Here is a 22,500-nt window from a genome sequence, read left to right on the forward strand (position 1 = left end):
CACGGAAAGTCGGCCTTCGTGACAAGATGAGTGAAGGTTATGTCAGCATGTGATTAATAAGAGAACTGGTGTTAAATGTCAGGTTGTCTCTTCACACACACAAAACTAATTACCCACACTTGCAACCCCTGCATCTTCACAATGGCAGCAGAGCAGGACACCATCAAAGAAGACAAAACAAGAAAGCACCGGGATGCATGATGGTCATGCTCTCACCTGGCAGTCCTGAAACGCTGACACAGTTTCTCTACCAGAGACTCAGTCTGCCTCTCCTTAGTGATGTAGGAGAAGAGCTGCCTAAAAACACAAATATTGCATGAAATCAGACCTGGGTATTACTTTGAAAGGATTTCTCCGTACATCACCAGAGAAAGTTAAGAGAGGTTTTGTTTTATGTGTGTGTGTTTGTGTGGCACATGCAATTACAACTTGTCAAAAGCGATTTTCCCTGATTACATGAAAGTCCGAACTAGGAAAAGTTTATACAAGTCAGCTGTTGGTGTTCAAAATGTCTACACACTTAAGAATGTAGAAAATATGATGCACACTGTAGACAAGACTTTTGTGAATGTTGATTAAAGTGATAGTTAATGTGCATATTTTTCATTTGAATGACTTGATTATAATTGTTTAATATTTTTATTAACATATAAAAATAGAACATGGAGAATAGGAACAGAGTGCTGCTATGAATAGCGAGTAATTGACGCCACCCCCCCCCCCCCACAAAATGGTTCATAATTTCTATTAGACAGGGCAATGGCCTGTCTAAATGAAGCTCTTCCCCCATCACTTCAACATAGTCCTTGACACCAAGCTGCCATAAGATAGCACCAAAGCAAAACTTGATTTGAAGAGGCTTTGTCCTGAGCATAAAAACAATGCAAATAGTTGAATACGTGAATAGTGACTATGCAGGGAACACCGTACTGTAGCTATACATGTAGCAATTTATCAAAACACTACAATTTATTTTTTATATGATAAACAATTAAGGTTAGTATGTTGGTATGGCCCTGGACAGCTGTTCTAGTTTCTCATGTGGACCCTTGGGAAAATTAACTACCCATCCCAGCATTAAATACTTAAAAATCAGACATAAGTCAGAACGCAGCCAGCTCACTTCATGATGGTGTTGAAGTCCTCTGAGCTCATGCCTCTCTCTGGGTCAGACAGACGGCTGATGATGTCCGGGAGCAGGTTGTAAATTGCATTGTCCTGATGGGAAACGTGATTATCAGGTAGCAGTGTGTGAGGACCCAAAAATTCTAATTCAAAACTCAAATGTGTGGGAGTGTGCACCTTGGACGCCAGCTCATTAAAGAAGTTCAGGGCCAGGCTTGTGATGTGAGGCTCGGGGTCAATTAGCAGGACGGCCACCTCACTGACTTGTCCTTTGACCTTTAGCACATCCTTAAGCACCAATTGAGTCAGCACTGTCACAGCCATCTGCCTCACAGAGGAGACCTCATCACTGAGCCTACGAGATGATGTGACATTAGCATAAGGAGACAACATTTGTGCTTCGTTTCTAGCCATTAATAATTGACTGTACAGAAAAGGGATTCTCAAACTTTTTGGGTCCAGGGACCCCTTACAGTGCAGTGGAGACATTTATTCCAAGGACCCCGTCATAATTCATAAGACCAACTAAACATCTTTTTTGGGAGGGGGGAAACAAATGGACGAACCAGTAAAATCATAGCTGACATATACAGTAAATAAGTTGCTGTTTTCCCCGTTGTTTTATTGTAAAGCAATACAGGTAAACCAGGAAAGGAACCAGGAACATCGTTATATTTCGTGACCGTAATTAATTTTATCCGATTCCCTGGTCATGCATTTGGGAATCATTTAAATTCAGCAATTCCTATTAATCAGGTACAGTCTCCTCCAAAGGTATTGGAACGACAAGGTCAATTCCTTTGTTTTTGTTGTATACTAAAAGACATTTGGGTTTCAGATCAAAATAAGTTACATGTTTTTTATGTCCTGAGGACAAACACTTAAAGACTTCAGTAAAAAAAATCTTTCATAATTCATGCATAAGCGGGTTAATTAGGGCCTCGGGCCCTGGGTAACAGGCAATTGGCGCAAACTCTCCAACAGTAACAGCAGAATGAATTCTGAAGTCAACAAAACCATTTTGTCTTTGCAATTTAGAGAAAAATGTATCCTAACTAGGCGGCACGGCGGCCGACTGGTTAGAGCGTCAGCCTCACAGTTCTGAGAACCCGGGTTCTATCCCCGGCCCGCCTGTGTGGAGTTTGCATGTTCTCCCCGTGCCTGCGTGGGTTTTCTCCGGGTACTCCGGTTTCCTCCCACATCCCAAAAACATGCATTAATTGGAGACTCTAAATTGCCCGTAGGCATGACTGTTAGTGCAATGGTTGTTTGTTTCTATGTGCCCTGCGATAGGATGGCAACCAGTTCAGGGTGTACCCCGCCTCCTGCGCGATGACAGCTGGGATAGGCTCCAGCACGCCCGCGACCCTAGTGAGGAGAAGCGGCTCAGAAAATGGATGGATGGATGGATGTATCCTAACTAATGTAATAGGAGCTTCATCAAGCAACAAGACAATGCCCCAAAACACACTGCCTACACACCAAGGACTTCATCAGTGGGAAAAAGTGGAAGGTCTTGGACTGGCAAAGTCAATCACAGGATCTTAACCCAATAGAGCATGCATTTTACCTGCTGAAAAGCAGACTGAAGGGAGAAACCCTCTAGAAACAAACAATAACTGAAAGAGGTTGCAGTAAAGGCTTGTAAAAGCATTTCAAATAAAGAAGGCAACAGTCTGATGAAGTCAATGGGTTGCAGGCTTGATGCAGTTATTGCAAGTAAGGGTTATGCCACCAAATATTAAATGTTATCCACGAGCTAATTTAATGTCTGTTCCAATACTTTTGCTCACTTGAAAATTGGGTGGCTTCAAACACAAGATGCTCTTTCCTGAGTTGTTAAACATGTCTAGACTCTTTCCAAAAAATGTGAATATCATGGAAAGGTTTATTTCCATAATTCCATTCAAAAAGTTAAACTTGCATAGATTATACATTCAGGACCCACAATTTAAACAATTTCAAGTATTTGTTTGTTTATTTTTACATAATTTGGGCTTCCAGTTCATAAAACCCACAAAATCAGGAATTCAAAAAAATATAATACTGTAAAGAAATCAGCCCAAATTTTGCAGGCCATAAATGTTTTAAACTGAGTGTCACACTCTAATCATCTACCAAAGTCAAAGCACCTGAACAGGTTTCCCCAGGTGTCATTAAATTGTTTCAGCTTGGTTTGATTGTCTCAGTTGAGTTTAATATGGGGAAGACTGCTGACTTGATAACTGGCCAGAAGACCATCACTGATACCCTCCAGAAGATGGGTAAACCACAAAAGTTTCTAGCTAAGGAGGCTCGCAGCTCACAGAGTGCTGTGTCCAAGCATATCAATGGAACGTCTAGTGGAAGGACAAAATGTGGCAGGAGACCATGGTCTTCAGCGGATTATCAAACAGAAGATTCAAGAATCTAGTAGGGATCCAGAAAGAATGGAATGAGGTGGGAGTCACAGCTTCCAAAAACAACATTCAGACGCATCCCAGAGATGGGCTACAACTATCGTGTTCCTCGGGTGAAGCCACTTCTCAGTCTGAGCCAACGTAGGAAGCGTCTCAACTGGGCCAAGGAGAAGAAGGACTGGACTGTTGGCCAGTGGGCAAGGTCCTCTTTTCCGATTAATGTAAAGTGCGCCTTTCATTCGGGAATCAAGGTCCAAGGATTTGGAGGAAGACGGTTGAAGAACATAACCCAAGATTTTTGAGATCCAGTATGAAATATCCACAGTCAGTCATGATTTGGGGTGCAATGTCCAGTGCATGTGTTGGTAAACTCTGCTTTCTTGAATCCGAGGTCACCACAACAGTCTACCAGAATGTTTTAGAAGACTTTATGATTACTCCTGCTGGGGATCTGTATGGAGATGCAGATTTCATCTTCCAGCAGGACCTGGCCCCTGCCCATACTGCCAGAAGCACCAAAACCATGCCATCACAGTGCAATGCCACGGTGCATGGAGTCAGTGATTGAAGCAAAGGGATTCCCAACCAAGTATTGAAAATTAACATTGTTTTGAAAGTACAATATTTTGATTGATTTAATGTAACTCTAATTTCTTTTTTTTTTCCTCTACAAAAAATTAGAAGTAAATGATTTCTTTCCACAGTATTCAAATTTTTTGAATTCCTGATTTTGTGGGTTTAATGAACTGGAAGCCCAAATTATGTAAAAATAAACACTGGAAATTGTGGACCCTGAATCGATAATCTATTAAAGTTTAACTTTTTGAATGGATTTATGAAAATACACCTTTCCATGACATTGTAATTTTTGGGAAAGGGTCTGTCGATGTAAATACCATGAAATAGAAGCTGGAATTCTGAACTTTTTTCTCATAGTCATCTTTTGATCTGAAACCCAAATGTCTTTAGTATACAACAAAAACAAAAGGATTGAACTTGCCGTTACAATACTTTTGGAGGGGAATGCATGTGTAGTCCTACTCTGTCAAAGCTCATCAGTTCAGGCTTTCGTGTGTCGTGCTGATAGGGAGTCCTTCAAACTTAAGGTGAATTTCTTCTGGATCCAATAATATAGGTTTTGGAGGTCGACACTCTCTAGTCTCTGCTTTTATATAATGAAAACACAATTTATCATAAAAATATCATATTTAGAATCCTCGTCCATGGTAAAAGTCTCAGTCAAAATGGATGAGAATGGTGGTGGAATCGCAATCTAATCGTTTTTGGAGACCAATTTAAAAAAAGTTTGCCACAATTAAATTCATACCACAAAAGAAACTCATTAACCATTGCTCATTTATGCCAAGGAGTAGGATTTTCTGGCAGAAGATCAGAAACGGGTATACAGCATTTGCGCACGCCAATGCGAGGGCTTACCGCAGCAATGAACAGGGTAATTAATTCTTAATACGCTTATCTGAAGGCCCCACGGCTGTAGCAGCTTCGAGGACAGTGGAGGTGTTTATGTGGGAGACAATTAGGGGGAACTTATCAGGTAGGAAACACTAGGAGGGCAATGAGGCATTAAAAATAAAGTGAATGTTTGACATTTCTCAAACTCCAAAATGTGTGCATTGTCTGACTTAATAACTAATTAAACCTCAAACGGAACATCAGCCTCTAAGCTGCCTGTAGGGCACTGGCTTTACTTTGACTTCAGAATCCATTAAAGTGTTTTTTAAGTCAAGTTCTTGACAAGTGTAAAACCTTTCATTTCTTCCCTACTTTATCAGCCACTATCCATAATTATAACACAGGGACCAGCCACAATCTGTTACACACCATTAAACGCTTGAAGAGAGAAGACCTTGGTTCAAGCGTCCCAACCCTCAGTTCATAAAGTGCTCCACAGGTTGCCATAGTAACCACATGTGCGCTTGACTAAGCATCCACCTGAGGTTGGTTAATAAAAAATGGAAGGAGTAAACTTCTCCCCCATTGTGTGATTTAGTGGAGCATTGTGACAGTAGCAGGGGGCTGACAGGGACGATGCACTGAGGCGTGACAAAAAAGTTTGTTGAATAAGACGTCACTCAGCGACACTGCCCACTCAGCTTAGCCATCGGATATGGGGTTGTTCTGAACAAACAACACACAATGGATCTCTAATTGTGAGGAATGAATGCAAGCGGCTGATTGGAGTGACAGCTACACATTCTAATCACCTGAGCAGACTCAGGGGGTCTTTTGCATTACCTGGCATATAAATTCTGGGTCCAGGGCTCCAATATGTTGGGGAAGCGGACAGTCAGGTCTCCCAGGGCAATGATGGCATTGGCCCTAACAACAGGAAGAGCAGAGCGCTCCAGCACCGTAAACATTAAACGGGCATTCTCCTGGCAAACTGATGGACTATAGAAAACAAAACAAAAAATGTAACAATTACCCTGATGATTTCAATCTTTATTGAGAGAGAACAAAACAGCAGGGAATGAGTTTACCTAATCATCATGTACTGTGAGAGGGCCAGACAGGCAGCCGTGGTGAGCTGAGGGTGGGAATAGTGTCCAGGGGAGCTGCATATTTTGACCAGCAAGGGAAGGAATGCACTCAGCAGGTTCTCCTCTTAAGAATAGAATAGAGTGGGGCATGTAAGCAAAACATTAAATTAGCATATGAATGCCGCAGAGAGCATTTAATGAGCAGCTAAACACAGGACAGAGATTAGATAGACTCAGTCGTTACCAGCCAATAATTCCGTCTCGCAGATCTTCCTGATGAGTTCGGCTTCTGTGTCTTCTGCAGAGGCGCCAACCAAGCCGAGCTCCTCCTCCATTGTGCTCTCATTGGCTGTGAGCTAATGGAAAATTAAAGCTTGATATAACTGTTTTGGGTATCAAATTCAAGCATGACACTTCATTACACAAAAATCTGACCAGAAGCGATGCTAGTTTTTCCATCCATCCATCCATTTTCTGAGCCGCTTCTCCTCACTAGGGTCGCGTGCGTGCTAGAGCCTATCCCAGCTATCATCGGGCAGGAGGCGGGGTACACCCTGAACTGGTTGCCAGCCAATCGCAGGGCACATACAAACAAACAACCATTCGCACTCACATTCACACCTATGGGCAATTTAGAGTATCCAATTCATTGGAATGTGGGAGGAAACCGGAGTGCCCGGAGAAAACCCACGCAGGCACGGGGAGAACATGCAAACTCCACACAGGCGGGGCCGGGGATTGAACCCGGGTCCTCAGAACTGTGAGGCTGACGCTCTAACCAGTCGGCCACCGTGGCGCCCGATGTTAGTTTTTATGAAATATTTTGATAACTTTGAAGACAACAAATAGAAAGTAGTGGTGTTCCGATTGATAGGCCACTGCTCATGATCTATCTTTCAATGCATTTCATTATCGATCACAGAAAACAATAATCTGAGGCTTGTACCTTGCAGCCTGCAGAGAATGTGTGCAGTGTACCGAAAGGCTGCGCAATTAATCCAAATTTGAGGGCGCTTTAATCTGTTTATTGACACCCCAGTTGGCATTTACTGTAAAACTAAAACGCAAAACAAAAATGATCACTCTTTTTATATCAAAATACAAGACATCGTTTTAGAAATCTCCAGGTTATGCTAACAGTTAAAGGAAAATCCTATTGACGGGCTAGCTAATATTAGCGTTTAATTCAAGGAGTGAATTTACCTCCAAATATTGAATACTCACACACAAATGACGCAATAACATTCACTTTTACAATACTCACAGATGGGGATATACTCCTCCCAATCTGTGAAAAACAAGTTTAGGTTATAAGGTGACCTTCTTCTACTCTTAACTTACAGTAAACGAGTAGCTCCATGCATGCATTGCACCACACTGCCCCGAAGGGGCCAAAGCACACTTAGCAGGAAAAGCAGATAGTCACTGACTCGATAAAAAACTATTTTCTTTCCGTGACTGTGACATGAAATCAGTATCATCAGTAGTATATCAATATTTCTATTTGTTTAATGCCAGAATAATGAGGATTCTTTTGAGACATGATTGGCATGTTTTTAGCCATGACTATATTTGGCATGTTTTTAGCCATCGCGATTCATTTTTCTTTGTTTAATGCAGCCCTAGGGGCACAAGCCAGTGCAATTTGTAGGCCGGTCCCAAGCCCAGATAAATGCAGAGGGTTGTGTCAGGAAGGGCATCCGACTTAAAACTTTGCCAAACAAATATGAGCGTTCATCCAAAGAATTCCATACCGGATCGGTCGTGGCCCGGGTTAACAACGCCGGTGGAAATTCAGCTACTGTGGGTCAAGACGAAGGAGAGGTGGAAAGCGGGTTCTTTGGCAGAAAGAAGAGGAAACCACAGAGCCTAGAACCGAATGTGGGGACTTTGAATGCTAGGACTATGACAGGAAAAGCTCGGGAGTTGGTTGACGTGATTAGGAGAAAGGTTGATATATTGTGTGTCCAGGAGACCAGGTGGAAAGGCAGTAAGGCTAGAAGTTTAGGGGCAGGGTTTAACTTATTTTGAATGAATTTGGGGGGGGGGGAATAAAAATAAGTAGCTAAAGGTTTAGCCACAAACATGACGTGGCTATCTACAAAAGTGTGGCGCAATCCCGCCGATGGCAAATTATTTAAGTATTTCTGTGCCTCTATATACTTCTATAATTTGCCATCGGCAGGGTTGCCATACTAGTGTAGATAGCCACGCCACGTTTGTGGCTAAGCCTTTAGCTACTTTTATAGAAGTATTTCTGTGCCGGATCACACTACTCAGCCTCCCTGGTAAGGCCTATTCAGGGGTGCTGAAGAGGAGGGTCCGTCGGGAAGTCGAATCTCAGATACAGGAGGAGCAGTGTGGTTTTCGTCCTGGCCGTGGAACAGTGGACCAGCTCTACACCCTCGGCAGGATCCTCGAGGGTGCATGGGAGTTCACCCAACCAGTCTACATGTTTTGTGGACTTGGAGAAGGCGTTCAACCGTGCCCCTCGGGGGGGGGGTACTTCGGGAGTATGGGGTACCAAACCCCCTGATACGGGCTGTTCGGCCCCTGTACGACCGGAGTCAGAGTTTGGTCCGCTTATCCGGCAGTAAGTCTGACTTCGTTTCCAGTGAGGGTTGGACTGCCCTTTGTCACTGATTCTGTTCATAACTTTTATGGACAGAATTTCTAGGCGCAGCCGAGGCGTAGAGGGGCTCCGGTTTGGTGGTCTCAGTATTGCATCTCTGCTTTTTGTAGATGATGTGGTTCTGTTGGCTTCATCAAGCCGTGATCTCCAACTCTCACTTGAGCAGTTCGCAGCTGAGTGTGAAGCGGATGGGATGAGAATCAGCACCTCCAAATCTGAGACCATGGTCCTCAGTTGGAAAAGGGTGGCGTGCCATCTCCGGGTAGGGAATGAGATCCAGCCCCAAGTGGAGGAGTTCAAGTATCTTGGGGTCTTGTTCACGAGTGAGGAAAGAATGGAACGGGAGATCGACAGGCGGATCGGTGCAGCGTCTGCAGTGATGCGGACTTCGTATCGATCCGTTGTGGTAAAGGAAGGAGCTAAGACGAAAGGCGAAGCTCTCGATTTACGTTCGATCTACGTTCCTACCCTCACCTATGGTCACAAGCTGTGGATCGTGACCGAAAGAACGAGATCCTGGATACAAGCGGCCGAAATGAGTTTCCTCCGCAGGGTGTCAGGGCTCTCCCTTAGAGATAGGGTGAGAAGCTCGGTCATCCGGGAGGATCTCAGAGTAGAGCTCCTCCACATCGAGAGGAGCCAGATGAGGTGGCTGGGGCATCTGATTTGGATGCCTCCCAGACACCTTCCTGGTGAGGTGTTCTGGCCACGTCCCACAGGGAGGAGACCCAGTGGACGGCCCAGGACATGCTGGAGAGACTACGTCCTTTGGCTGGCCTGGGAACGCCTCGGGATCCCCCTGGAAGAACTGGATGAAGTGCCGGGGGAGAGGGAAGTCTGGGTGTCCCTGCTAAAGCTAGTGCCCCCACGACCCGACCTAGGATAAGTGGTAGAAAATGGATGGATATTTCTGTGCCGTCCGAGTTTGAATTTACCATCAAATAAATATTTTTTTTCCAACATCATAACATTCAATGTCAAAAACACATCTGAAATTCAAACTCAGATGGGACAAAAAATACCACAAGCTATATCTGTGACATCAGAGTTTGAATTTCTACCAGAATGTTTTTCTATCAAATTTCTAAAACTGAATTTATATTTCCATCAAAAAATAAAAAACTTCTTGAATTCAAACTCAAATGGCAGATATACTTCCATGGCAAACCCTTGTGTTTTTCATCTCACAGGTAAGTCTTTGTACTACGACAGATATTTGCTTTGGGTGAGGAAACAAGCGATTGCTCTTACAATTTGTGGTGTACTTGACATGATCAACACCAGACACATCTACACCAGTAGTTAGCAAATGCCAGGTTTTTTTACTTCATCGTACATGGGGTCTGTCACATTTTAAAAACGGCTAAGTTGTTAAAATCGGAAAGTGTGTCGTCCGAGTAGAGCACAGACAGAAACTCTGAGACACGTGTTGGAAAGATCCTCTCTACTTCAATGAAGTTTGTGTATATGTGCTTGTTGTGATAAGTACAGTCAAATGTTTTGTTCATTATGAAAAAAGTGCACAATATACGTTAATTTCATGTACTAGACTTGTACACACGGCGGTCATGGCGTACTTTCGCTTTGCTGGACGGACCCTTTTCCTTCTCCTCCCTCTGTTCAGTCTCTCCTCTTCGCCTTCGCAACTCACTGCTCACGCTGCGCTCGAGGTGAGACACCTGCCAGAAAGCCACTCTCCCACACAGGGCCAGCAGCTGAGCCAGGCACACACAGTTCACTGCAAGAGAGGTGAAAACGTGACACAACAGCATGTGGAAAAATAAGCACTGGCAAGACAAGAATTGTGGTTCACCTTGTTCATTGGACTCTTGAGATCCGTCTTGTGTTTGAGCGACATCCTTATTAACCTCACTGCCTTCGGCAATTTTATCTAGTAGGAGTCGAGCAGTGCGTTGGAGCAGTCGGGAGCATAGCTGGTCAGGCGACTCGGCCAATAAGTAGGTGAGACGGACAGCTTGCTCCATGAAGCTCTCCCAGTGAGGGTACTCCATCACGGCACCTGGAACAAGTGCAAATGATCAGCAGATGAAACTGAAAATACTAACATACCAAACAATTTTCAAAAAACTATTGTTACCCTCAGCAATTGCATGTGTGAGGCGAGTGAAGAGCTGATGTTCTTGAGGGAGTCTGAATGGGGCGCCTCTTGATTGCTAATGGGGAAAAAGCAACATTTGCGTGTCATCATCGTAGCAGAGCCTAGTACAAGTTTCAAAAACTTAAATATACACCAGGAGAGTTAAAATGAACATGTTAATCCACAACTTTAAAAAGAAACGTATGGCATGCACATTTGTCTTTTTAAAAAGGTATGCACTGTATGACTTGCAACTCTACAATCAAGGTATTGGAACACATTCTGACTGACAGAGCAAAATTTAAAAGCTAGATTCCCCCCATAACCCACATGACAGTAAAAGCAATCCATCCAATGTTGCATTGCACTTATCTCTTATCAGGGCCACGGGTGAGCTCCAGCCTAACCTAGCTGACTTTGAGCAAGAGGCAGGGTACACACTAAACTGGTCGCCAACCAATCACAGAGCACATATAGACAAACAAGCATTCACACTCATTCAGAACTATGGACAATTCATTCTTTAATGACCCAAACATGCATGTTTTTTTTTCCCTCTGGGAGGAAGCCAGAGAAAACCCACACAAGCACAATGAGAACATGCAAACTCCAGGACAAGCCTGGATTCAAATGCCCAACCTCAGAACTATGAGGCAAATATGCTAACCACTCTCCACAGTACTGCACAAAAAAAGCCTTCTGACCCAAAAGATGACGTTTGTAATTTTTTGACTGAATTTCAATTTGTAAACTTGAAAGCTTTTGCTTGATCTGATTAGACATCTTTATGAATTAAAAGGTTAAGAGTAACAGGGAAAATTTAAGACTGGAATTTTTTATTTATTTATTTCATATCGTGATCGACTGATATGAAAAATAATATTACGATAGGATTTTTTCCCCCCCATATCGCTCAGCACTATCTGTTCAGTTTTGGAATGTCAGTACTAAATAAATATTTTTAATATGCAATAGATTTATTCTTTGGAACAGTATTAATTTATGCAATTGCAATGCCTTGCTTTTAGTGAGGTTAGTACACAGTCTAGGGCTGTCACTATTGAATCTTTTTAGTATAGATTCTCCTATTGATTATTGGTGGAATAATAAAATTTCGTTTTTTTTCTACGACTAAGGCATTTTATTTGCATTTATGAGGAATGGACTTCGATCCTTAAACTGCATACATTGGTACTGAGTGTATGGTATAAATTTGGAGTACAGAATTTGAGACCGCAAAACACAAAATGCTAAACAGTTAGCAATTGTGATTAGCATTAGCGCGTCGGCGATTACCATTACAGGTCAAAAAACACTATCTTTAAGCTCACTCATAAATCATATTATATGTACATTACACATCAAACAGTTTCTTTAGGAAAATCACTAACAGACACGCTATAGTTTTTGGCAAAGTTTATCAGTGGCCCAATACTCCGTCCGTCTGCAATAAACGTGCGTGTGAAATTTGTTCCAATGGCGCAAACATTGTTCCAGGCAAAACTTTTTTTTTTTTTTTTTTTTTCCTGGCAGAACTGCAAGACAGAATTTTTTTGTCAACCTATTTTGAAGTCGACTTAGGCCTGGTACACACCTAGGGATTCTGCAAGTCTTTAAAGATTTATTTATTTTAATCTGTGACAGACCCCATACGAAGATTTTATTTAAGAAAAAATAAAAAATAAAAAAAAAAATGTAAAAAATAAATAAATCAGGCATTAAACAGTTTTGGTCATATTGTTTGTGGTGTGCTCCGATTATCTCAACATACACCACCACGTTATTAGGATTCCCACATATTTTCCAGGCGGGACACGTCCTACTGCAACGATTGGCTCCTGCGCAAGGCCAGGCTACCCAGATGAAATGAGATAACCATCCAAAACATTTATCACATTAGTACGAAATAAAAACAAAGAAATTTGTTATAGTGAGGTTTAGGGCGAGAGCTTAAGGTGTTTTAGGATGGGTAAAGGTTAGGATGAGCGTAGGTTTCAGTTCGTGGGAAACAATGACGCCACACTTAAGTCACATCTTTTCCTGTCTGGAAGCAGTAGGGCGTGTTCTACAGGGATACAGCAGCCAATCATAGTGCAGTGGCGTGTGTACTGGAACCAGTAATATTGGCGCAGGGCATGTCCTCCCTGGAAACTATCTGGGAATCCTAACAATGCCACACACCACGCACACACACACAGGGTTTGACAAACCCGAAGAAAAAGGTATGCACCATTGTTTCACGAATGTTCCCGAACGTTACTGGAGCCGCGAGCCTTGTAAAAAGGCAATGTCTTTAAAAAAAATAAATAAATAAATGAAAATTTATTTCTAATATAAAAAAAAAAAAAAAAAAAAAAAAAAAAGCTTTGGAAAACACTTGTTGCCATCAGGGTGGGATCCCACTTTTATACCAAAAACCACGACATCGGGTAAGACATGTTTGTTTTAAATCACAGACTTCTTTTTGCTTCGTCAGGGCGTTTCTTGATTGGGCATATTCCGTTCCGTGTCACAATTCACAGTGTCAAGACTCAGGAGACGTCGGCTCTCCCCCACACACGAAGACTTTTGGTCGTAGAATTTTGAACAAACTCATTATTTAAGATTGCCGGCCGCGACCTGTTTCGGACCCTATAATTGGGACAAATCCACTCTTAACACACATCAGACCCAAGGACAACCTTATAGGATAAGATTATAAAACTGTCTGTCTGGCATTTGACGTGCTTGATCGGGAAGGGGGAAAACCAGCACAAAAAAGGGCCGATTGTCTTTATGTGCATACCGGGCTTTCGAAAAGTTATTTGATTTTTTCCCCCGGCCCTAACAGTCTTGGCCATACATGCAATTTCACTAATAATTGGCATAATTTATTTCTCTGTTTCAGTTTTTGGCCATGGTTTCCTCATTTTCGGTTTTCATTTCGGTGCATCATCGGCGTAATCTCTCGCTTTTGTTGGGTACGGTATCCAAATGGAGGTGCTAAAGTATGCTCTGTCCTTTAATCTGGTTAACCTAGCATTTACATTATTAGGAGACGTATAATATTTGTTGCAACCTTGCATTGATCAATTGTTGAAGTCAAATGTACAGTATTGATTCATTTAACTAAAATATTATATTAGTTTAATGCAAATAAAATAAATACATCTGTAAAGCAATTAAGAATATATTAGAGCCTATATTTAACATTGTCCGTTTTAAAAATCAAATATGGCCCTTGGGCACAATATTTTGCCCAGCCATGGGCTAGACAAATTAGTCTGTTGATTCTTTCACCATGAATCATTACTTTCAATGGGAAAAGAAACTCATGTGTCTGATTAAGTCTCAAGAATACCACTATAATAGTACCACTTACCCTAACATGGTCAGTGATGTTGCAGATGGTGATCACGGTGTCTCTCGCCAGAAGAAAGTCCTCAGTCACTTTTTCGCCCAAAGCCACAGAACAGAGAGTGTCCAGATTGCTGAGGACGACCTCCCTTTCTGCCCTGTTCATAAATAGTCATGCAACGAGGACATGTGGGGAAAGCGGTGCAAATGTATGCTATTATGCAAACGTATGGCCTACATTAACTAAAGCGCTGCAAGTTGGCCTTGCTGGTGCTCAGCAGCTGGCCAGATAATGTACGTGGGAGGCCGGGTTAGAAGAAAAGCATGAAATTTAATAGGTTGTGAATGCTGCCGGCTGGATGAAGACAGGCTGTAGTGTGGGTGGACTACAGATAGTCTTGCCTTTTCTCTTGCTCACTCTTCCCTGGAGCAGTGGAAGTCTTTGAGGTGGGGATACACTAAAAATACATATTCAACAAAATGCACTAGCGACCCTCCTACGTATTTGGTCGTGACTTTGATGAGCGCCTTGTTACGAGATGTTTCGCTTGGATGACACAGGAACAACATTTACACAACTGGGCCATTCCACAGTGACGTACGTATATACTAAAATGTACATTTATGTAAAAACTAGATCTAATTAACATGTTTTACAAACTGGTTAGTTTTTGGTGCAAAATCCAGCTGGCGGCTGCTATTTCTGAACTACAACTGTCTCCCACAGGATGACGCATTGTAAAACTGAGTGTAACGGTGGCGATCCTACGCCGTCCAGCCACACCTGGGCTTGAACCCATGCCTCCACCGTGTCACCCGTTAGAAGTCGGGTGCACTGACCGTTGAGCAAAAAAGTCCAGGCCGCTGACTCTGCAGGCAGCACCCTCTTTTTGAAGTCTCCGAGAAGTACGGTTTTACCAATATACACTTGCAGAGTGAAATCTGGCATCCGAAACATGACATGACAAAAGCAGACATATTGATGCAGCTCTTGTATTGGTTCTCTTTATGCCTGAATCAGACTACAAAACAAATTTGGTCTTTCACGATTGCACTATGTCAGACTACTGGCATAAAATCTTGCCGTATCTCGGGCAGACAGTTGCGACACGACATGTATTCCGATACCAATGCATTCCGTCTTTTACGATCACTGGGCTTTATATCTTGTCAAATCAAACACTGCCTCGCCGAAGAAGCAAAACCAGAAAACGTGTCACCGGTCAATGCGACCGGATACACGTTACCATGGCGACGATAACAACAATGCACCGCACCAATGTACTGTATTGTGTCAGGGGGAAAACAAAGTACAAAATGATGAAAAACTTGTGGTTTTCATCACCAGTGATCGGGAGAGGACGTTCATTCAAGGACTGCTTGAGATATGTTCACTAACTTTTAATACAATACAGCTCACAAGCAGTGCTAGCATAGCAAGCTAGTGCTAGCACTAACAGTTGTACATCAACATGCCGGCAGGTCTGTCGAATCATGCTGTAAAGCGTGGGTAAGCATTGGTTCGTGCGCGTGAAAAAATGACAACGGCGTGCAAGTATGTTGACAAGGGCAAGCAAGGGAGGCAATACGCCGGTCACAATACGCAATCCTATTGGTCAACATCAAGGTGCGCTAGGAAATCCCCTGCCATAGTTACCGTAATTTCAGGTATAATGCACATCCCCCCGCCAGCCCCCCCCAAAACTGTCAAAAGTCAAGTGGCTATGAAAATGGTGTAGTCTACACTTTAGTTCCAATATGACAGGAGTATATATGACTGCATATGAACAATTGTGCTCATAAGTTTACATACACTGGCAGAATTAGTGATTTTTTTTGCAATTCTTTTAATACGACTGATGACTTAACAAAAAACTTAATTTCTCTATGGTTATTTTTGTTTAATGATAATGCTTTTCTGAAATGCTTGACAGGTTAATTTGAATCCCATTAAAATAAATTTAAATGTGTTTCGCCTGGCCCTTCATGTTTTGTTTAAAGAATTGTACCCATTTTACAAATTCTGCCTGGGTAATCAAACGTATGAGCACAAGTGTGTGTTTTCTCTTTAACTAAATAAAAACTAAATTTAAAAATAAGAGCAAGTATTACATGTTCAAATAAAGTGCTTAACTTCAGAATATAAAAAAACAACAACCAGATAATACTTTGTTTTGATCATATGGGTAGAAGCAAAAGCATGCATTGTAAAAATGCATTATTACATAGAAGGGTTTTCCAGAATTTTAGGTAAATTTTGGGGGTGCGTATTATACACGAGAAATTACAGTAATCGGGCCAATACCGGGACTAAAATTCTGTAGTCTCATCTAGGCATTAGTCTGTGTCCCTAATAAAGTGTGTGATAGTTGTCTTACCGTGCAGCCATGCCCAGTAGGAGCACAGCAGCTCGCTTGTACAAAACAGAGGTTTCAGTTTTGCCAGTAAACCTCCCCCACAGAACCTGCACCACAGTGGACTGCAGACTATTGCCACTGCCGAAGAACTCCTGCACCTACAGGGACATAATTGGATGTTATAGGGGTTATGTGTCTAAATCTGCAAGTATAAAGGTTAGGTTAAAATACTATTATACCGTATTTAGTCAAATGACACCCTCTGTGGATTATTCCAACGTGTTTGTCATTACAGTGGAACTTCAGGTTACGAATTGAATTCGTTGCGAATTCACAGCATGATCAAGATGGGAAAAGAGGAAGAAGAGCAGGATGACAGGGGAGGTATATTATAGATATAGTTTAAAGAGACGCTGTGTAAGAATTACTCCCATCTACCATTGAAATTGTGTATTGTTTGCAATCGAATAGTGCAATCTAACGTCTCAGTTTTCCAAACACGTATTGCAACAAAGGTAGCCGTCAGATATCAAAAACCCTATAACCTTATAATAATTGTTCAGAACACTGCCAGGACAGTTGGCCCTACTGTGTTATTCTGGCTATGGTAAACCGAATGAAATAGTGTTTGGAAACCGCTTTGCATAGTGGGTTGAGGCGACCGCAATGACTTCTTAAGCAGGCTGCACAATCGCTGTGTATTTTTCGTGTCTGAAAAACATGCAACACAAAATGCAAGAAACAGATGGGATTTTACTAAGAAAAATTAGACCGCAAAGCCGGAGACTGATAAAAAAATAAAATACATGCAGTATAAATGAATCCATACGAAATCCTGAATACAGAGCGGCGCAGCGATCGGCCGGACATCCTGCCTCCGTTGTGTGCAGCGGATTTGTGTGGTGTGCGTAGACTTCAAAGCACTTTAAGCATGATAAATCGTTAGTCTTATATGGAGTTTACCAACGGGTGGATGTAGGACCTTAACATAATGAAGCCGACTGGCGAACAATGCCAAGTTCAGTTAATGCCTGGATCAGACTACAAGACAAATTTGGTCTTTCATAATTGCACTGTTAGACTGCCATAAAATTGTGCCGTACCTCGGTCAGACAGTGGAAACACTACACGACATCTATTCCAATACTACCGCACCCCGTCTTTTACGATCATTGTGCTTTATCTTGTCAATTCAAACACTGTTGGCGAGGCGGAACCAGAAAATGTGTCACTGGGCAACGCGAACTGATACACTCGTTACTATGGCAACAACAAGAACAATGGATTGCGCCAATATTTTGTTTTGGGGGGGGGGAGAACAAAATAAGGAAAAACGTGTTGTGGTCGTCACCGGTGTTTAGGAGAGGACATTCATTCAAGGACTACTTGAGGTATGTTCACATACTTTTAATATGATACGTCTCGCAAGCAGGTAACAAAACGTTATGTAGCCTAGCAAGCTAGTGCTACCACTAACAGTTGTACGTAAACATGCCAGAGTTCTGTCGAATGATGCTATAAAGATTTGGTAAACACTGGTATGTGGCCGTGAATGAATAAATGATGATGGTGTGCAAGTGTGTTGACAACAGCAAGCACGGGTGGTGATGTGCCATGTTAGTTGCTTTGTAATAAAGGTGAGATAAATAAACTGTCTCCCATGTATTGTTGGAAGATAATGCAGTATACGTGTTGCATTGTGTGACGCACAGAACCAATGATGGTTACGCAGCGTCAGAAGTAGCATAACATGGATCCTTCCGCTCATTCATGCCAAGACTATTCAAAAATTTTAAATGGTACGTAAATAAGAGGTAACAGTTCTAAGAAAATGTTGGGCGTTACCCGAATTATTCACAAAAAGGATTGTTCGTAACCCGAGGTTCCACTGCAATTATCATTTCTCATTGACACAAATAAAGCACATGAGGGTCATGAATTAAGTACTCACTATTTCCTCAAGACATTGTATTGTTCCTAGGGATGCGTCTATCATCAATTCAGACAGACTGTCCACAAGAGTCTGAGCTTTCATCCTAAAGGGTAAAATAAGATTAGTATTTATGTAACGAACTCACAAGATTAAGCTCCATAGTTTAAAGTAAATCGACACATGGAGGCAGTTGACTGAAGACCTAAACATCATAACTGCATCCTAATTAATGGAAGCCATTTTATGCCCTTGTAAGTACCACATAGTTGCTATGGAGATTCAAACATAACCGGGCTGTTTATTTACACAGTTGCAGAGCACCAGGCATCTATTATGGGTAAGGATTTTATGAGGTTTCAATTTGTATTATATACAGCGTTCCCTCTCAAATTCGCGCTTCATGTTTTGCAGCTTCAGTGCTTTGCCGGTTTTTCCAAAAATATTAATAAAAAATAAATTAAAAAAATACAGCCATATTGCGGAAAGACGCGTTGTTTCATGTTGATGCGTGCGAGAGAAGGCTTCCCTGCATGCCAAACAAAGAGATAAGTTGACTCAGAGGCATTGTACATGCCTGTACTGTACGGGCAGTCATGCAAGGCGCGTGATTGATTACTGGCGCGACATCGCCCAATGAGAGCACGAGTGGATTTATCCCGTGAGCTGATTGGCTGCGCATCATCGCAGCCTCACCCAGCATCTTCCCTTGTTGTGTCTCGCCAGTCTTGTCCACGCTGTTGTGTTCGCAATAACTTTTTTTGTTTAAGCGCAAATTTTTTTGATTAGTTAAGCAAGCCCTCACAATGCCGCTGAAGCGCTGTGCCCCTGCGAAAGCTTCCTCCGGGGCGCCCAAGAGGAAGAAGATTATGATGACCATCAGCGAAAAGTTAAACTTTTAGATTTGATCAAAGAGGTCAGAAGTTATGCATCTGTGGCACGCCATTATGGCGTGAATGAATCTACAGTGCGGTACATAAAGAAAGAGGACGCAAACATCCAATGTTGATGAATGTTAATTACTGTATAATAAATGTTAATTACTGTATAAGGTTTTATAATTAAAGATTTAAGTAAGTACGTGTACTGTTATAATCTTTGTCTCAAATATGTAAAGTATAAATACTGTTTAAATATTTTAAACATTCCGGTACCTACATAGACAAAAATCCTGGGGCAAATCCTACTTTGCGGTTTTTCACCTTTCGCTGGGGGTTCTCGTCCCCATTAACCAAGAAAAATGAGGGAACACCATATGTTTACTTTATTTACTTTGCGCTTCACTGTAAACTTTGGCTTTACAGATACCATGCTATCAGATGTTAGACAAAAGGCAGTTACAATCACTTAGTGGCACCATGTGTTATTTTTTTCAGAGGGGAAAAATTAGGTGTGATACTTATTGAATCTGCGATTAGTTGGGGCACATTGGTATATATTAGAGCGGAGGAACGCTGTTTGAGAAAATCTAGTCAGTCCCTTTGTACGTTCTCCTAAAGTGTTTTCTGGACCTGTTGGTGTCTCCTTGGGGGTTGAGATAGAGGCGCCTGTAGGCCTGTACAACAGCATCTTTGATGGCAGTGTCAGTTGACCAAACCAGAGGCAACATCTTCCTCACGCCACTAAGAGAGTTGGCTACGCTGAACTCGCATACTGTGACACAAAACTCCACCGCCTCTTGAACCACTAAAAACAAACAAACAAAAAATCTGTTATGAGACATGAACTCTTGCAACTTTTTAACACTCTTCAACACCTACCTGAAGTGGTTTTCCGGTAGAGCATGGAGTTAATGACGGAGATGGCTCTCTCCACTTGAAGGGCGAAGGTTTCTGTTTCTCTGAGGTACTGCACCAACCTTTCTTGCTTCTTCAGTTCCGCATCTTCTGCCTCTTTATCTTCTCCTTTCTGGGGAGTGGGGGGCAAATTCTGACTTTTCTCAGAGGTATCCTCATCAGAGCCTATGAAGAGGCACGAGAACACCTTTGTCAAAAATTTAAACAAAGATTTTTGGGTTATCATGTAACGAGATCCACTATTTTTTCTACTTACATTTAAATAAAAACAGTCTTCATGGGCCATGCCCATTTCCTTCTTGTTTGATCACTTAACTAGATAACTAACATTCATCATAAATCATACCGATCAAATAAGTAAGGTTAATCTTCATAAAGTCAATGTTGGTTCCCTTGAGAATATGGATCTGGGTTTACAAACTGGAGGGATATTTGTTACGTGGGGCAATTTTGGGAAAACAAAATACACTAATAACAAAACATACATTGAGTCGTTGTCATCATGGTGGCTGGTTTCTGACATACTTAAAATCCCATTTCTATTATGAACTTGTCAATTATAATTAAATGACAAAAAGATGTCAAAGGAACATCATCTAATAATAATGAAACAAGAACTGAATCATAATATGATTCACAAGCAGAGAGCATTTGTGCTGAATGACGCACAAAGTAAAGTGAATGACGGGTTCACCTTTGAAGAGAAGGGCCAGTGTGTCCATTAGAGTCTCTTGAGTGAGAGTGGACAGGGAAGAAAACATGCCTGATTCAGGGAAGCGGCTGTGGGCTTTAATACAGAGACGCACAGCATTCCTGCACAGGTGGAAGATTTAAAAAGATTAAAAAAAAATAAAAAGTCACATGAAAATTGATGTCTGACATTGTGGCAGTAGCGACTTCAACAGTTACCTGTACTTGTTGACCCGGAGGTACTGAGCAATCATCACTGCTGTGGCCCTGCCATCCTCTATCTCTTTTCCTTCATCCACATCTGCCTCCTCTTCCTTCTCCTGTTGGTCCTTTTGAGAATCACCCAAGCACTCCAGCTCTGTGCCGACAGTGACGCGCAATTCAGGCTCCATAGCGGCCCATAGCTCTGACGCTTTAATCACTACAAAGACAAGTTGGCAACCAATGAGAAGATGAAGGAATAAAGTACTACAGTGAACCAGTTTATCATGGGTGGGACACTTTCCGGGCCCGCCCTCGATAGCAATAGCGAGATGATATATATTTTTTTCAAAAATAGTTTTATGCCTCCCTCAATAGCGAGACGATATTTTTTTTTTTTCCCAAAAATAGTTTTATGCCTCTCATATGCTCTAAACAAACTTAAACACAAACATATTCAAAGAATAAAAATCATTCGGTTTTTAGTCTTCAAATATGTAAATATACATACAAAATGTATAGAAATACTCAACATACTGTAGTGTCTGTGTACATGCATGTGCCTTTAAGAGCCATGGCCTGGTCAAGTGGTGCGTCACACTAGCGAATCTGCATGAGGTGCAAGTTTCTGGGCAAGAGATGTGGCCACAGTACAAGTCTGTTTAGAGCGTTTGTCTTGTTCAGAGACTGTAGCTCTCCTTTCCCACATGCGAGGGCTATACAGTAAGTATATTGTAAAAACCCATAAAAACAGATCAAAGCAGGGGAACATTGTAATCAGAAAGAATGTTGAACTACTTGTGCTTTAAGCCACCCACGTAATTTTGCGCGATACCCTGATTTGCTTTTATTTTGTCACATCCTGGTGTATCGGTCCTTTTCATCTTTTTGTTAGATATGTGGAATTGTGGTCTTTCTGAAGCCTTTTCAATTATATTGAAAGGCTTTCTGAAGAACTACTGCTTCACTCACATTAATGAACCCACACAAACTTGAATGGGCTCTGTTGAGCTTGGAAACAGGTGTAACTTTATGACTCAAAGCACTTAGAGTGAATGAATCAAAAATGTTTGATGCAGCTAAAAGCGGAAGCATTGCATCATGCTCTTCAAAACTAAATTCTTGCTGTGAACAAAGGAGCTGGATGACGTACGTGTATCAGGGGGGTTAGCGCTGTGGATTAAAAGTGAGATGAAAGAAATCTATCACAAGCAAATGACAGAGCATGGCCTGTTGTGTTGAGGTGAAATGCAACACTTATGTGGCCCTCAGATTACCAAAGAAGCAACTCATTGCTGACTGAACAGTGAAAAAAGATGGGTGAACTTCAGGCCTCTACACATGCACACAAAGAAACACACACACACACACACTGTGGGCTTCATCCACATGATTACTCCAGTGAAACTTCCAGAGGAGAAATAATGGTGGAACC

The 22,500-nt window shown here is 41.9% G+C and overlaps 1 protein-coding gene and 1 non-coding gene across 2 annotated transcripts in view; both read right to left on the minus strand.

Annotated features, from left to right (window-relative positions):
• The window catches only part of ncapd2 (non-SMC condensin I complex, subunit D2), a 45,285-nt gene that overhangs the window by 9,541 nt on the left and 13,244 nt on the right, over positions 1 to 22,500 (minus strand). The window contains 16 exon segments of the mRNA XM_061674428.1: positions 217 to 297; positions 1,124 to 1,218; positions 1,303 to 1,480; positions 5,781 to 5,936; positions 6,026 to 6,149; positions 6,270 to 6,381; positions 10,235 to 10,395; positions 10,471 to 10,677; positions 10,756 to 10,831; positions 14,117 to 14,249; positions 16,470 to 16,606; positions 18,400 to 18,484; positions 19,890 to 20,064; positions 20,139 to 20,339; positions 20,869 to 20,987; positions 21,084 to 21,285. Of these exon segments, the coding sequence (XP_061530412.1) occupies positions 217 to 297; positions 1,124 to 1,218; positions 1,303 to 1,480; positions 5,781 to 5,936; positions 6,026 to 6,149; positions 6,270 to 6,381; positions 10,235 to 10,395; positions 10,471 to 10,677; positions 10,756 to 10,831; positions 14,117 to 14,249; positions 16,470 to 16,606; positions 18,400 to 18,484; positions 19,890 to 20,064; positions 20,139 to 20,339; positions 20,869 to 20,987; positions 21,084 to 21,285 (2,242 nt within the window).
• The window catches only part of LOC133402227 (small nucleolar RNA U85), a 306-nt gene continuing 134 nt past the window's right edge, over positions 22,329 to 22,500 (minus strand). The window contains exon 1 of the small nucleolar RNA XR_009768503.1: positions 22,329 to 22,500. This exon is cut by the window's right edge and continues 134 nt beyond it. This is a non-coding gene — a small nucleolar RNA (small nucleolar RNA U85).

Source organism: Phycodurus eques, chromosome 4 (assembly GCF_024500275.1).
Source record: "Phycodurus eques isolate BA_2022a chromosome 4, UOR_Pequ_1.1, whole genome shotgun sequence".
Lineage (NCBI taxonomy): Eukaryota > Metazoa > Chordata > Actinopteri > Syngnathiformes > Syngnathidae > Phycodurus > Phycodurus eques.